This window comes from Caretta caretta, chromosome 11 (genome assembly GCF_965140235.1).
Source record: "Caretta caretta isolate rCarCar2 chromosome 11, rCarCar1.hap1, whole genome shotgun sequence".
Taxonomy (NCBI): Eukaryota; Metazoa; Chordata; order Testudines; family Cheloniidae; genus Caretta; species Caretta caretta.
Window position 1 is genome coordinate 65,767,102 of NC_134216.1, and position 17,062 is coordinate 65,784,163.

Consider the following 17,062-nt stretch of genomic DNA (forward strand, 5'->3'; position numbering starts at 1 on the left):
TCCTGGGGTTGGAGTCCAAGATACCATCCCCAATATCTGGCAGTGCAATGTTGTGTTTTTATAGATGAGATGTATATGCCAGTCCACTAGCCGCAAATGGAGATACGCTGAGTGAGAGCATATCTACATGAGCACTTAGGCAAGGCAAGCTGTGGTGTAAATCTACTGTGCTCCAGCACGCCACGCACTAAGTGTGCGTATGGACCCCGCTGATGCCCACTACCTCAGTGCGCACCAGGAAACTTTTAGTGCGCATCAGCAGAGTCCCCACGGACACCTAGCACGCGGCATGCTGAAGTGCTGTAGATTTATAGCCCAGCTTGCTGCATAGTACGTGCTGGTGTAGGCATGGCCTGAGGCTGTTATACAGAGAGACAGAAAAGAAGCAAAAGCGAGAATGTTTGATGGAAGGCTGGATGTTAAAACAAATTTAGGATTAATGAACATGTGTTTTGATCATGCAATGTAAGCATGGTTTGGCTGGGCGATGAAAAGGGGAAATATCAATCCAGTGCCATAGGGTGATGGTAAGGAACTGCTGGGAAGCTGGAGGTGCTCTCTTTTGGATGAGACATATAACCAAGGGCCTTATCACTGCTGGACATTACACATCCCGTGGGACTTTTCATAAGCGTGGGGGTGATCAGCTCCAGTGGCTTGGCGAAACTTCAGGTTAGATAATTACATCCTTTCAACCTAACTCTCCTTGAGCTGGGTTTCGCTCCATCTTAAATTTGCGTGTATTGGTTTCAAAAGCCTTTGATCCCAGAAATGGCTGCATGTCAGAAATGGATGACATGATCTCTGTATATAGTTTGTATATTTCTGCACGCGCATTGTAAAAAGCTCTCCTGCCCTTTGAGTTGAAAGGTGCTGTGTAAAGGTGCTATATAATGAATCTATATTAGAGGAGGAAATAACCACATTGCAATTAAACAAATATAAGCAGGGTTTGTATTATTAAAATTCCCCTGGCATTTTATTTCCTATTTGTTTTCAGAGTCCCTTCCACACTGGGCATACAAGGCTTCAATCCTCTTTTCCCTTAAATCCCTCATTAAAACGTAACTCTTCAGCAAAGCCCGTCAGCGCTCACTCATGTCAGTAAAAATCCACTCGCCAATTAAAACAGATTTGATACTCTCAAAGACAGAGCCAACCTCCGGATCATCCTATGTCTTGTGTGTTTGATTGGTTCTCTCTGTCTGATAGAGGGGGGTCAAATATTGCAAAATAGTGTTTGCAAATGCTCACTTGATTCTAAACACTTGTGAATTCAGCCATATTTTGGGCCTGAGTCTCCTTAATGCTGAGCCTCTTTACAAAACTCTGGCAGTGTAAACAGCTTTAAGTTAGGCCTACATTCACTAATAATTTGTGAATGGGGGGAAAAAGGCTAAATTTATCCGAATAATTGACTCACATCAGATCATTTGATTGATTCCACTGTCTAGTTAGATAGAATGTATTATCATTTGTGTTGTCAAGCAATGAGCATGCTGCTAGCACTTATAAGAGAGGCTAGATCCCTGCTGCTCAACCTGCAGCCAGCGGCCACTTGCGGCCCAGTCCTCACCCAGCTGCGGCCCAATCCGCACCCAGCTGTGGCCCATGTGACATCCTCAGGGCCATAACTAGGGCAGGGCGGAAGGGGCACCTGTCTCAGATGCAGAGCTGGTGGGTGGGTGTGTGCTAAAATGGGTTGGTGCATGATCGGGCCCAGCAGCATCAGCCTCCACAGCAGGATCCGGCCCAGCAGCATAGGCAGGAGGTCAGGGTGCTCAGTGCCCTCCCACCCTGCAAGATCGTGGATCCTGTGCCCCCGGCTTGAGCAGGCTCCCCGGCACTAGGACCGCAGCAGCTATGTGCAGCTGCGGTAGAAGGGCAGCGGGCGTGGGGGGGATATGGAGAGGGGGTAGGGCCGTGACGGGCCCGGGGAGAGGGGTTCAGGGGCCTTCACCTTGACTCCTGCGCGACGTTCTGGTCTCCCCATCTCAGAAAAGATATCTCAGAAGTGGAAAAGATACAGAGAAAGGCAACAAAAATCATTAGGGGTACAAAACAGCTTCCATATGGGGAGAGGTTAAATAGACTGGGGCTGTTCAGCATAGAAAAGAGACAACGAAGGGGGGTATGAGAGAGCTCTATAAAATCGTGAACGATGTGGAGGAAAGTGAATAGAGAAGTGTGATTGACTCGTTCACATAACATAAGAACTAGGGGTCACCCAATGGAAGTAATAGGCAGCAGGTTTAAAACACACATAAGGAAGTATTTCTTCACACAACACACAGTGAACCTGTGGAACTCTTTGCCTTGACCTGCTAACACATCTGAAAGCCACGAACCACCTTGTCTTCACTAGGATTTGAACTCATGTTAGCAAGAGGCACTCTGAATCGTAGTTTGCTTCCTGGGGTGCTCCTGAATCAGCCAGGATATGCACAGCCCCTTGCGCAGGCAGATTGTAATGTAACCTCTTAATGCACTTTAAATATCAACAGCAGGTGACAAATGGTTAAATGGCTTTATCTCTGACCACCCTTTCCCTCTCTCTGCCCTCAGGAATGTGCTGGCTGCATTATCTCTGTCGGAGGGCAAATCCCCAATAACCTGGCAGTGCCATTGTACAAGAACGGAGTTAAGATCATGGGCACTAACCCTATGCAGATTGACCGCGCAGAAGACCGCTCCGTATTCTCAGCTGTTCTGGATGAGCTGAATGTGGCTCAGGCACCCTGGAAGGCTGTTAGCACTTTGGTACGTTGGGGCGGAGAGAATGCAAGGGACGGGTTTTTTAGGACTTTCTCCTTGAGTGGCATCGCTTACAGGTTACTTTTGAGTGCTTTAGCAGTCATTGCATCTGGGTTCAGTAAGCACCATACCGCCAGGATTTGTGAACTGCTTCACTCCCACTTTCTGTTGTGCAGTTGGATGAATTCTTATACTGCAGCCCTGGTCTTCTGGTCTGGCCAAGCAGTGCCCCGTGGAAGATGGGAGGATGTTGTTGGAGATGAGAGGGGAAGGTGACTTTAAACCACCGTTATATGTCCCTGATCCTGAGGCCCTGGCATGAATTAGAGCAACCACAGGGCTGCTCTGACTTACCCTGAGCTGTCTATGCCCCCTCCAAAATGTTGTTATAGCGACTGAGGATTGCCAGATAGTAGGGACTTCTCAACAATGCCCCTTTTCCCTGGACAAACTCTCTTCACTGAGAGCTGGAGGGGTGACATAGCAGATGCTATGGCAGCTCCAAAGCATTTAAGGATTGCTGCATCGCTGGAGCAACATGAAGAATCCAAAGCAGAGCAGAGGATCCAGCCCTGCAGTTTATCTGGATGGCTTCTTCACAGCCTACGGTGGGATGCAATTAGATTTTCTCACAATCGTGTATCTGAGTTAGATTGGGAAGATCTGAAGAAGCAGAACCAAAGAACAGCAATTCAGTGCAGGCTGTAGACTCATATCTGAGTTTTTACTATTTGCCATTGCAGGTATTTTTCTTTTTTTTTTTTTTAATATTCACAGTATGTTTTTTTCCCCTCCAACCCTTTAGAAAGATGCTGTTGAATTTGCAAACTCCGTGGGCTACCCATGTTTGCTGAGACCGTCTTATGTTTTGAGGTAAAGCTTGTCTGACAGTGCAAATCAAATTGCATGTGCTATCCGCAGATCCTCTTTGAGAAAGGTGAGAGGTAGGCTACCATTCCAGGAGACAGACAGAAACCACTGTGCTGAGAGCAGACATCATAGAGCTTTTAGGCTTAACAAATAGAGCACCTGCTAGGACGACAAAAGGATCCAAAAAACCACTAAACCCTTTGGGCACGGATCAGAGGCAGGACACAGTCCTAATAACAGCTGTTTGCTTTAATACTTTTCTTTATGCCTGGGGGCCAAAAGCAAGAGTCATCTGTGATATTCCATCTGATATTCCTATAGATCCTTTGGAGCAGTCTGTGGGGTCTATCTGTATGGTGGAGGAAAAAGTGGTTTGGCATCTGGAAAAGGGGAAGGGAACACGTATCCTGCCAGAAATGACAGCCTCTCGTTGTATATACTATTAGCACCTCTTGCTTGCAAAAGCTCATTTGTGCATGGTCATGTTTTATGTCCCTTGGTGGCGGCTTGTCTCTAAATAGATATTTTACAAAACCAAGTGTTTCCAAGAGCGAAACTTTGAAACAAGTTGCGTCAGCGCACATAGAAGTTCTGAGTGACCACTCTTTGGAGATGAATGCTGAAAGGAGCTTCTTCACTCCCGAGTGGATAGAAAAAGAGAAGTAGTTTGCTGGGCACGGTTTGCAAGTCTGAATGGAATGGGAGATGGACTCCTTTTCGTAATAAAAAGAGATAAATATCAAGATGAAGGGGAACAATATTCACTTTGAATGGAACAAAAAATCCTTTCTATTAAAAAAAATGAGATTTCATGTATGCTTATAGAAGTGTCCTTTAGAATTTAATACAGGATGATCTTTGTAGAGAACTTACACCATTCTAGCTATGGCTGGGATAGAATTCTCTGGTAAATTCTGTAGAATGGTTAAATCCTACAGAAAGGATGTCATTCTCTGTTAAATTCTCTGGGGTTTTGAGTACATTCTATATATCCTATTTGTTTCATCCCTATCAAATTCAGTAGAACTTTCCCCTTAGCGTAGTTGCTAATATAACACTTTTTGGAGTAAATTTACATTTTAGACAAACTTAGGTTGGGTGGGGTGCATACACACGCATGTATCTTTTTGTGTATGTATGTGTATGTGCATGCAGTATACACACACACACAACTCGTATGAGTAGAATGGATAGACATGGAAAAATTCAATATAGAAAAAATCTACTGGCACATATCGTTGTTCTCTTGGTTATATTCCTCAGTTGCTCGATTAAATACAATCAAGGTTCTTAAGATTTGCCAATTGACTTGGAAAACAAAATATTTAACCTTTAGACTACTTCAGTATTTGCCTTATACACAGTGGGCCAGATCCTCAACTGGTGTACATCAGAATAACTCCATTGAAATCCAGGAATCTACCCCAGTTACAGCAGCTGAGGATCTAACCCAGTAAGAATAGGAGAAAACAAGACAGTACTGCCGATATTGAGGCATTTTATCTATTTATCTTAGGTAAAACTCACAGACTTTTAAGAGCCAGCATTGCAACTCAAATGATAAGGATTTTTTACGAAATAGCCTTAAAACTCAATAAATTTATGGAGGAGATGATATGATGGGATAACATGGTTTTGGTAATTAAATATTCAAGGTAAATAGGCTCAATGGCCTGTGATGGGATATTAGATGGGGTGGGATCTGAGTTACCCAGGAAAGAATTTTCTGTAGTATCTGGCTGGTGAATCTTAGCCATACGCTCAGGATTTAGCTGATCGCCATATTTGGGGTCGGGAAGGAATTTTCCTCCAGGGCAGATTGGAAGAGGCCCTGGAGGTTTTTCGCCTTCCTCTGTAGCATGGGGCACAGGTCACTTGCTGGAGGATTCTCTGCTCCTTGAAGTCTTTAAACCATGATTTGAGGACTTCAATAGCTCAGACATAGGTGAGAGGTTTTTTGCAGGAGTGGGTGGGTGAAATTCTGTGGCCTGCGTTGTGCAGGAGGTCAGACTAGATGATCATAATGGTCCCTTCTGACCTTAGTATCTATGAATATAAAACGCCTCTTCCCCAAACTTCCTTGAGGATTATATACTAAAGTGAAGGGGAGGCTGAGAATTACTGGGCATGCAACATAGAAAAACCCCAAGCATAACAACTTTACAGTTCTTTAAAGTTTAAGCAATTGTTTGCAAGAGAGGAAAATAACTTCCCCTTTCTTCCAGTCCCCCGTCCCTGATACTATGGATGGTGAGATTTCAAAGAAAAGGTTTGTCAGATAAGGTATTCATGCCCTGATAAGCATTCGGGGGAAAGACCCAATGAAACAATTCTCAGCAAAGCACAACACATTTTTGGTGCTCTCCTGCTGTCATAAACATCACCATCCTATGCAATTCTGGCTCCATGTGACATTGTGGCAGGCAATCGGTTTAGAAGTATCCCTTTTGATAGTGAACTCATAGCTAACATGCACACATGGAAAAAGATCAGAAGCTAGTGGTGAGCTGAGGTGAGAGAGGCTTGGTCCTGAATGGCAAGCAGTTGCTGAATAGGCATCTCCTGGAACATAAAAAGAGTTTTGCAAACCCTTTAAAACATTGTATCAGAAAGGAGATCTTTGGGGAGGGTTATGCTATACAACCACACTTCTTTTTTGATTCTTCACTCAAGCACTGGTTTTCTTCCAGTGTTTTCTTGAGGTCACTCGGCTTGTTGGGTAAGTACAATAGAGATTTGCTTTGGAGACCAACTCCTCCTTTCAGCCAGCCAAAAAGGGGAGCAAGTGGTTTGAGTCAGGGCTACGCTTGGATAGTCTGTAAGAGTCAGGTATTCTGAGAACGAGCACGCTGATGTCTAGCTTGCTTGGCTGCTTTGAAACACAAAGGAAGCTGACCTGTTCCGTTTTATTTGATCTCCTTTCTCTCAGCGGGTCTGCAATGAACGTGGTATTCACAGAAGAAGAGATGAAGAAGTTTTTAGCAGAAGCCACCAGAGTCTCCCAGGTATCAGCCTTTGCCCTATCTGTGCCTTTACATCTCTCTTCATTCATTACGCTCATTTCATTTGTACTTCCTTCTTCCCTGTCTCTTTCCATGAAACCTCTTCCCAGCTGTTTGCTTTCTCCTTTGCGGATGAGACAATTTAAACATAGTTGATGGCACTTGCCCCTTCGCTCTCTTCCCTAAGGGGCAAATTCTGATCATCCATAGACTGAATAGTAACTTACTTTGCCAGCAGCCTCACTGATGTCCATGAGGCTGCCCGTGAAATATGGTGCTACTCCACGTGAATAGGGATCTGGCCCTTATGGAGGCTGGGCACCAAGGTCAAGTGCAAAAAGCCATTTATGGTTGTTGCATAAGTAGCCATTATTTAGAGGCTTGCCTTTGTTATATGCTGAGCATAATATATTGGGGCTGATACCTCTCTGGCTATCCCATCCAAGGTAGCTATTAGTGAGAGATCTTATCTTTTTCTTTTAAATATCTAAATCCTGTCACTTGGCGTCTGTGCACAACTTGGATTTTAAACTGACATCTCATCTACTATTGATTTTTTTTCACTCCATTCGTTGAAATGCATAACACTTTGTAAAGTTTCATGGTGACATTTAACACCCTCCCATCTCATGTTGTGTATTCTTTTCTTGTGGCACAAGGCAAGTGCAGTTCTCTGCTTAATATATTTATCCTTTGGGATCATCGATCCATGTAGCTTACAATGCAGAAGATGAAAGCTGTTTTTTCCTTTTAAATGCTTTCAAAAATTAGTTTGGGGTAATTATTTTTTTAATACAGGGAAGAGTTTGATCTCATGTTTATGAAATTTAGAGGGAGCAGAAAAGTGAAATGGGCATTATTTCCAAGAGGAATGAGCAGCATACAGCAGGATCTAGCAAACAAAATCCAAGAACTCTGCTTGTTCTGCTCAATTATTTGTTCTGTTGAGTTTCTGCATGCCTGATGTCAGCGTTAATATACAACAGATATTTGGGAGGTTGAGTAAGGGGAAGGATAAGAACATTAAACAACTGTGAAGTATCCAAAGTTCATCACTGTATTTAACAGTCTCTAGGTTTGGTCCTGACTCTTCCTATGTCACTATGAGTTATTTCCTCTTTCATGTGTGGCCTCTGATCTGAGCAAACCTGCCATGCAATAAACACTTACATCACAAATAGCTGGGGGTAAAAAAAAAATCTGGCAGTAACTCTTCAGTGACGCAGGATTCTGGCACAGACAAAGCTCATGAAGGTTTGACAAAGTTAGATATTTTTAAGAGTGATGGGGTTAGGCCTCCAGCAAGGTGAGATGAGTAAAGTTATAAGACATTGCTGGAGTTAATACCTTTAAAGAAGAAGAGAAGTCAATACGATAATATATAAGAATACATAGTACATTTTCATCTGTAGATCTCAAATCACCTTACAAAGCAGGGTGAATATGACTAGCTCCTTTAGACAAACAAGAAATTAAGGGCCAGCTATTCTGAAGAGCTAAGGGCCAGCACCCACAGCTGGAGACAGATTTTCAACATACCAAGCACCTTTGAGAATGGAGCTGAAAGCCCAGCTTTTTAAAGGTATTTAGACATTTGCTGTGCTGAGCTTCGTAATACCTAACTTATTTAGGAGCCAAAATCTCATTTTCAAAAGAGAAGATTTAGGGAATTAGGAGCCACAATTTCATTGGCGATCAATGGGGCTCTGACACTTTGCACTCACAGAGGACCTGCTCCTTAGTACACAGAGATTCTTCTGGGAGCTGGGGCTGAAGAATCTTGGCAGTACTTATTGTATTATATTCATGGGGACAAGGGTGGGGGTTCTTATGCAGTCCCCTGTGGTTGTGATTGAGAGGTGTCCCTGTGCAAATAGTACAGTGGTAGTCACTGCTATTTGGGCTATTGTGATGTATCTCCAGTGTTTGAGCCCTGTGGCCCTCATCCTGCAAAGACTTAGGCTATCCCTACACTGGAAACTTTGAGTGGTATAATAACGTCCCTGAGGGTCTTATTTCATCTGCACTAGAAGGGTTTGTTTGTTTAGCTAGACCAGCAAAGCCTTTCTGGCATAGACAAGGACGCGCATGATTTACTTCACACATTGGGAGTTGTCCTGTTATAGTCAGTGGGACTGCTTAACATTAAGTTAAGCATGTGCATACGTTTTTGCAGGCTAGGATTTTTGTATGGGTTATGTGGCTTTTTTTTTTTTAACCAACTCACACTATCCAACGAAGCCTTTCCAAAGAGGTACAGGGCCAGCCAGCATCACAGCTTGTTCTGATGTTTATCCACATCACTTTCTGTGCGGTTTTTACTTCTTGCATCAGTTTTTCCATAGAAGAGCCTCAAACGGGCACTTCGTGTATCAGTAAAGTTCTACGAGTAAATTTCCATCCTCCTCAGAAGCAGTGAGGGGAACTGGAATAAAGTAGGGTCCTGGGCACACTTGGAAGTGCTGATGACAAATTACATCAAGACCAAAAGCCACGCGATACAATCTTCTAAATTTATGAAGCACTGTAGCTGGTGGCATTGTCCTTTCCTGGGAATTTACTTTCGCTCCAATAAATATAAGGGATTGCATTTTGTAACGTTTGGACCTGCTATATTTTTTTCCCCAGAGGAGCCTTTTGTGCATCCACAGGATCTCCTTTATTGCATTTTATTCTCTAATAAATAACAGGCAGTTAATAGTGGGTGGGACAGGTAAAATGTTGAGACGTAAATGTGGCCCAAATGATCTGCTGCAGCTGGGGCTGGAAAGAGCCAGGGTTAGGGAGGAACAGGGGAGGTGCCATTATCAGTCAAAGCCAACAGTGCAATTTACGCTTAAAAAGTGATCAGCCGTCAGTGTGTACAGCATAGGTGTGTGGTGCTCTTCTTTAGCTATTCTGCTCTGTTCTGTTACCACATCCCTGTCCTGTTTATATGCAAAGCCATTCGGCTGGGCTGTCACCTTTACGTGGATTGTTGTTATTATTATTTACACTCTACAATAACACCAGAGACTCTCATCAGGATTGGGGCTCCATTAGGAGACATGGTATACAGGCAGCTAGAAAGACTTCTGTTAATTTATTTTAGGTGTGTATCTAAGCCCTTCCCAGCCTAAGAGGGGTATTTATCCTCTGAACACCCCTGGGAGGTAGAGCTGGGCTATTATCCCCATTTCACAGATGGAGAACTAAGTGGCTTGCCCAAGGTCACACAGGAAGTCTGTAGCAGAGCAGGGACTTTTGAAGCTACTCCTCCCAAGACCGAGGCTAGTATTCTAACCACTGGACTGTACTCCCTCTCTGTCCTGCATGCTCCATGCCCCAAACTGCTGATGGCAAACTAAGGGTGGTAAAACAAAAAGAGGAAATGGGAGATGGAGAATGAGGGTATCACTGACAGCAGCACATAATTATGCAGACCAGCTGCATGCATCACTTGGTGGTTCTGTGTGATTTTATTTTCAATCATAAGATATGGTTAAACATGGAACTAGAATAGATACCAGTATTTCCCACTGCCCATGTACCAAGACATGAAGAGTTAGCAATTTGCCATGTTCGTTACAGTAAAATTCAGGTGGGATTTGACAGGGGGCAGGTTAGATTATGGACTGATCCAGGGAGGGGATGGTACATGTAGCAGGTGGCATGGAAGAAAGTTGCAGAGAGGCTTGTGGAAGAAATGGGAGGTACAGTGTGGGAGGAGTGGAGCTGTGGAATTGAACCAGTCGGATGAAAGAATGGCTAGGTAAGGAGGGAAAGAGTCCTTAAAAGTAAGGACAAGACACTTTAATTCAATTTGTTAGAGAAGGGGGAGCCGGTGAAGGGATGCAGGGAGGGGAATGACATGGTGAAGTGACAGGCAGGGGAGGTAATCTTAGCAGCTCAGTTTTGAATGGACATGAGAGGGGCGATGTGTGGGTACTGAGGAGCCCTGGGAGAAGTTACAGTGGTCCAGAGTAGAGGTGGTGGCAGCCTAGATAATAGTGTTGCTGCGTGGACTGTGAGGAAAAATGAGATCTTGGCAATGCTATGGTGCAAGAAGCAGCTTGGATGTGCGGGCAAGAGAAATGGCAGAGTCAAAGATGACACCCATGTTATTGTGTGGGAGTGACATGGAGGGTGGTGGCATCCGCAGCGGGACCCGGGCTTTGTGCGTGTGAGGAGACAGGGAGACAGAGATAGGGAGCGGTGGAAGCGGGTGAGCTGTCTCATATGGAGCAGGTGAGCCAGAGGGTGCAGGAGGCCAGGAAGAAGAAGAAAGTGACTGATACAGGTGAGGGGATGTGGTGAGAGCCATGGATAAGTAATGGCGGCTCATCAATGGGGAAACCTGGGAGTTAGGCAGTGCAGTGGATTCACTTATGGGATGGGAATTAATTGAAATATGTAACATGACTGAGTGAGCAAACAATCAGTAGTGCAAAGTCCTCAGTTGTGCAGATAACCAGTTATCCTATGGACCAGTAACCCAAACCAGGAGGAGGTTATGGCCGTCTCAGAGGAGGAAGGTTAATCTTGTAGTTAAGATACAGGTTTGGATGTCAAGACCCTGGGGGTGAAATCCTGGGTGCACTGGATGGGAGTGTTGCCAATAACTTCATTGGGTCAGGATTTCGTCCCTGGGCTGTATTTCTCTTTCTGCCACACACTTCCTCTGTCACTGTGGTGAGTCACACATGGCCCAATCCTTCAAAGGGCTCTGCACCTCTTGTGCAGCACTTTTCAAGAGACATTCAGCCTGTGCAAGGCTTGATTCTTCATCTCTCTGGGCCTCAGTTTATTTGCCTCTGAAATGAGGATATTAGTACTTCCCTCATGGTGTGGTGCACCAAAATGTTTCCAATGGCCAAAGGCAGATCACTTCCTCGGTACCAAAAATGCTTCCACATAAAAGTTTTATTTTCTGTCTTGTCCTGGTGACAGGAGCACCCAGTTGTACTCACGAAATTCATCGAGGGAGCCCGAGAGGTGGAAATGGATGCTGTCGCCAAGGCTGGAAAAGTAAGAATTTTGTTTTTTCCTTATATTTAATTTCTCCTATTTTTTGTTTTATTTAATTATGTTTTTACCCAGGGGCATGCAAAGTGTGAGCCACCTGGGTTTGATTAAAGTCTTGGTAGAAGATGTGGTTTTTGTGCAACGGTGCATAGATATGCTTTGTAGCTGAGCTGAATAGGGATGAACTGAAAACATATGCAGTCTCCTGAGATTTTCTTGCTCTTCTGCCTCGTGAAGATGGCTACCATTGGTAGTTCTTCAGTCTGCAGTTTCTGTTTTAAGATTTGCCTTTCTTCCTTTTCTCTGTGCCTTTAGACTTCCTCGTACGGTGAAAGAGTGAGAGTGAATATATCCAGCATTAGATGACACACATTTCCTAATCAAGGCCTTTGCTTTTCTCTTCATGCTTCTTTAGCATTTCCCTCTGTCTGGCACTTAGTATTTAAAAGCGACAGTGCTTCTCGCAAGGCCTTATCCAGTGTCCGCTGGAATCAATGAAAGAACTTCTTTTGGGCTTTAGATTGGGACCTAAAACAGGAACATAGGATTCACAGTGACAGATCAGATCATTGGTCCATTAAGTCCATTATCCTCCCTCCAGCAATGATCAATACATGCTGCTTCAGAAGGAAGTGAAACAAATCCACAACACAGCCACCCCTTTGTAGAAATGATGCACATGGGAGGGAATTGCCTCCTCCGGACCACACAGACAACCAGGTGATATCCTGAAGCTGGAGATTTGCTTTTCCTTAACGTTACTGCAGCTTGTGGTGCTAAAGTACAGAAGTTAGTAATGGCCATAATTTCATTCCCTAGTCCTTTTTGATGTCCAGCATCACTGATTACTCCTGCTAAATTAGCTTTCAGTGCCTGGAGAAATCTATTTTTGTTTTGATTCCCCACCTGTTTTAATCTCTCTCTATGGGCCTGTGCAGGACTCTTCTTTGCAGTGGACCTGGAGGTTAGTATGTAGCTGGGCATGTCAGACTGGATGATCAGTGACTCTTTTTCTTTGCAAAGGTCGTCTCACACGCTATCTCTGAGCACGTGGAAGATGCGGGAGTTCACTCTGGAGATGCCACCTTGATGTTGCCCACACAGACTATTAGCCAAGGAGCCTTGGAGAAGGTGAGTGTTTCACTAACACTGAATAGGCAGATCAGAAAGTAAAGACCCAGAATCACATTTCCTCTTCCACAGAAGATGCCTATATATTCAGGAGCATTTAAGCAAGTAGTGGTATTTAAATTACAAAAATTTCCAGAAACTTGCTCCTCACAATGGTCCATAATATGGAACTGAGGTATATAAACCCCTTTATTAAACTTGTGGGACATTGTGTATTTGGCTAGGACATGAGATGGTGGCTCCTTTTCCAGTTTATTCCAGTGTACTGTTGGTATAGATACTGTTGATCTGTGATGACACAAGTATATTGCTGAATGGCTTTTGGGAAAACCTCAGGGCAAAGCACTTCTTTCAAACTGTAAAATGTGCACTTAACTGAAACCCAGTATAACGTGGTCCAGTTATCTTCAGTTGATAAAAAACGTGAACTGCCCCTTCCTGCACTGTAGGGTGTAATGTTTAGGGAGTCACCATTCAACATGTAAAGATTAAATGTGGGAGACTCCATTTTCATTCCCATCACCTGGAGTGGACATTCTGGCTCTGGATTCCTCAGGCAAATGGGACAGAAATAGTCTCCAAAAGATGCTACTGGTTGTGAGGATGAGAGAATAGGGTTGAGTAATGAGATAACTCAACGGGTGAGGAAAGCCACGTTTGAGCGGATCTGTTTGTAATAAATAACATTATGCTGCCTGTTTTTTGTAGGTGAAAATTATCACCAAGAAGATTGCACGTGCCTTTTCCATCTCTGGCCCATTCAATGTTCAGTTCCTGGTCAGAGGAAATGATGTCTTGGTAAGAATTCCCACCGCAGTTTAGGAGGAGAATATTCAAAGCAGTTTCAGTTTGTGTCCCTGCAGTGCTCCCTTTGTCTGTGCTCACCCCAAAGCAGAGGGGCTAAGACAATTGCAGCAGCATGCTGTAGCGCATAGGGTGGGGCTGCGCGCATAATACCGGTCTCGTTTGACAGCGTACGGATCTCTGTGCCATTGACATGTCATTCGCTGCTTTGTAAAGCGCTCTGGTCCGGTGTGAGAAAAAAGCTCCGTCTGCCTTCACGACGTTGTAATCTGCGGGTGAAGCAAGCTCTGTGAAATTGCTGTCTGTCAGCAGATGTTAGTGTGAGACTGTGCTCAAATCCCACCCAAAAGGGTCATTTCCAAATGTGATTTACAGGAATGTGACACACGCCTCATCTTATTAACTGAGCACAATCTTCATGTTATCCTACACCCGCTGATCTTTCGGTAGTCCGGCTCTTTCTGGGCAGCATGCTAAAAAGCTAGAAGGACAGTATGGGTGGACGTGAAAAGGACAAAACATGTTTGTGGGCCCCTAAAAGGTGATCTTTAAAGCGTGTGGTATTACTAGCTATTAATAACAGATGTATTGCCAGTGTCTGACCTTTCATGACCATCATTAATGGGTGCTTTGCTTGCTGGCAGTCATGGGGAAAGTCAAAGTGAGTACTGGCCATGTGTGAAAGGGAGAGGTTTGTGACTGGAAGGGCAGCTGGGAGCTGTGGCGTAGCATGGGAGATTTTACCAGATTAGAGTGTTGTTGGTCTGTACAAGATCTGGTTGAACTACTAGTTGGAGAGTGGATCTTCCCAGCCCTGTCTGCCTTTGTTCTCTTTCCTCTTCTCTTGTGATCTCCTTCTCTTTCCCACCCATCTTTCCTCTTCCTTTCTTGCTGTCTCTCACATAACCTGATTCCTCCTCTACCCTCAAACCCCACGTGAGATTCTGTGATGGGCACTGCCCATCTTTGTTCCTAGCTTTTATCACTAAACAATCTCCAGCTACGGGCCCAGACCATCCATGTTCCCAGATGCTTACCTGGACACACCTTCACTCACAACAGAAGCAGTGCGTGACCATAGAAAGAGCACATATCAAGTGGGCTCCCAACACTCAGAATCTTTGACCACAATTCCCATGCCTGCATGTGCCTCTTATATGGGAATCTGGAGAGATTTCTCTCCAGCCACTGTGAGTGCTACCCCAGCAACAACCGTGACTAGCTTCCAGAAACCTCCAGAGTATGTTTACACTTGTGAATTAGCATTCCAAGGAGGGGCTTTATCTCTTTGCTTAACAAATCTGTGGCACTGAAGTATCTACTCTTTACCTCCTCAGGTAATAGAGTGCAACCTGCGGGCTTCACGCTCCTTCCCCTTTGTGTCCAAGACTATTGGTGTGGACTTCATTGATGTGGCCACAAAGGTGATGATTGGAGAAAAGATCGATGAGTCATCCCTGCCTACACTGGAACGGCCCATTATCCCTTCTGAATATGTCGGGATTAAGGTATGGCTTTAAAATACAATGAGATGAAGGAAGCAGCAGAGAAATTGCACTGGCTCCTGTTAATAGGGTCGGCATTAGGAGTCCATCCCTTCACTACCTTTAAATGAATAGGGAACAATCCTGCCTGGGAAAGGAGATGGACTGGGTAGTGCAATAGATCTTTTCAATCTTTTATTACAACCATGGTGGTGGGTGGGAATTTTACAGTATAAGAAGAATCAAAGAAAATGTTATCCATTGACACAATGGTCATAGACATTTTTGAGGTTTGAATGTCATGAGCCATCTTTCAAATTAACTTCAACTTGGGCTCTAAATGTGAATATCCAAAACTGTACAGCCCAAGTTTAAACCTCTTGCTAGCGCTGTCTGAGGAGTGTGCACAAATCTGAGTTTTCAGTGTCCCAAAATTGCATGCCCAAGGATTTAGGTTTGGAGTTTTGTGTGTTTTTTAAAAAAAAGGGTTCAGGGGGCATCTCCTTTTGAAAATATGACTAGTACATTATGGGTGAAACCCTGGCCTTATTGAAGTCAATGGCAAAACTCTCCTTGACTTAAATGGGGCCAACATTTCACCCTATTTAAGTCTATACCTGTACACTTACATAAATGATAGGTACTCTAGACATTTTGAGCACACATCAAGAAATAAAGTTCTGTATTCAGGCCAATGTTTCAAATAAAATGTGGAAGAGAAGTGCAGACAATCTGCTGGATGTATAAGTAGAAATGTGTTTAAATAGAATATTTTTCAAAGTTCAGAATTTTCAGAACTGTTAGCAAGACTTTACATTTATTGAGAGTATATCTTGTATATGGGAGTGAATACACTTACAGGGAATGAATGCGACTTCCCTCTACCAATCTAATGTCCAAAACAAACTGTGCTATCCTACTAGACTATAACGGAGGTTGATGGCTGACTTAGATAAGGCAAGTAGCCACCTAACTGCCATATCATGAAGAATTTTGTTTTATACCTGTGGTCAAGTTTTCTGAAATTAATGATTTGGGGTTTTAATAGTTTATCCCATGGATCCTGCAGTCTTGTTAGCTAAACGGTCCAGAGTTACATCTCTTTCAGGAGCTCTCCCAGATTTGGTCCTGGAGATTTCACTGGGAAGCTCTTGCATTGCTGATGTGCTGTGTTTATTTGGTATTGTTAAATTTAAAGACTTGCTAATAGGTTGGAAACATTTTGAACTTTGAAAAATATTCTATAGAGACTCAATCGTCATTATACACACCTGTATTTTCCGTACCCCTCTTCCACATTTTTATTTCTAGGAACATTTGCATGAAAATGGAGTTTGTTTCTTAAAAGCTCTGAAAAAAGCCTGTCAAAATGTCACCTTCTTTCTCAATAGATCTGCTCCCTGATGTAGTCAGAGTCATAGCTTCTTGATTTGGGTGGCCGACATATATTTTTGCTGTGTTTCACTGCGGAGCCAGCACAGCTATAAGAGCAACAAGGATTCAGCAGCCCAGGAAGCTAGCTGGCAGGGGAGTTGAGCTGTCCAGAGTTCTGCCTTCCAGGGAGCCAGCTGCTTGGGCTGCCCAACGCTCTGGACAGGTGGCTCTTTGGGCTGCCCAACATCTGGAACTGGCTGCTCAGGTTGGACACCCAGGCAGGCTGCTGTGAAGCCAGGGAACCTGGAAACCCAGGAGAGCCCCCACTTTGCAGCAGCCTGCTAGGTGGGCTGCTGAGGAGCCGGGGAGCTGTGAATGCTGAGCTCCCCGTTAGCTCACCAGCTGGGTGGTGAGGAGCCTGGAGCCAGGGAGCCTGGGGAGGCAGCTGAGGGAGCTGGCAGGAACCAAGGCAGCTTTCCATTGAAAGCTTAGTCTAAGTTGACACAATCCCATGGAAAACCTTTATTTGAATGAAATGGTATTTCCTGACAGAAGAACGCTCTGTTGCAAAAATATCTGATCAGTACCACTTAGTGTGTCTCAGACAGCAGCACATCTGTCTCTTTGTCTCGGGAATCA

General features: G+C 44.2%; 1 protein-coding gene across 2 annotated transcripts in view; it reads left to right on the plus strand.

Moving 5' to 3' along the window:
- The window catches only part of CPS1 (carbamoyl-phosphate synthase 1), a 153,973-nt gene that overhangs the window by 119,809 nt on the left and 17,102 nt on the right, over positions 1–17,062 (plus strand). For both annotated transcript variants that reach the window (XM_048870121.2, XM_075118122.1), the window contains exons 27-33: positions 2,566–2,760; positions 3,560–3,627; positions 6,554–6,629; positions 11,556–11,633; positions 12,654–12,761; positions 13,470–13,559; positions 14,903–15,073. In XM_048870121.2, coding sequence (XP_048726078.1) covers positions 2,566–2,760; positions 3,560–3,627; positions 6,554–6,629; positions 11,556–11,633; positions 12,654–12,761; positions 13,470–13,559; positions 14,903–15,073 — 786 coding nt within the window. The remainder of the gene's footprint in view (positions 1–2,565; positions 2,761–3,559; positions 3,628–6,553; positions 6,630–11,555; positions 11,634–12,653; positions 12,762–13,469; positions 13,560–14,902; positions 15,074–17,062) is intronic.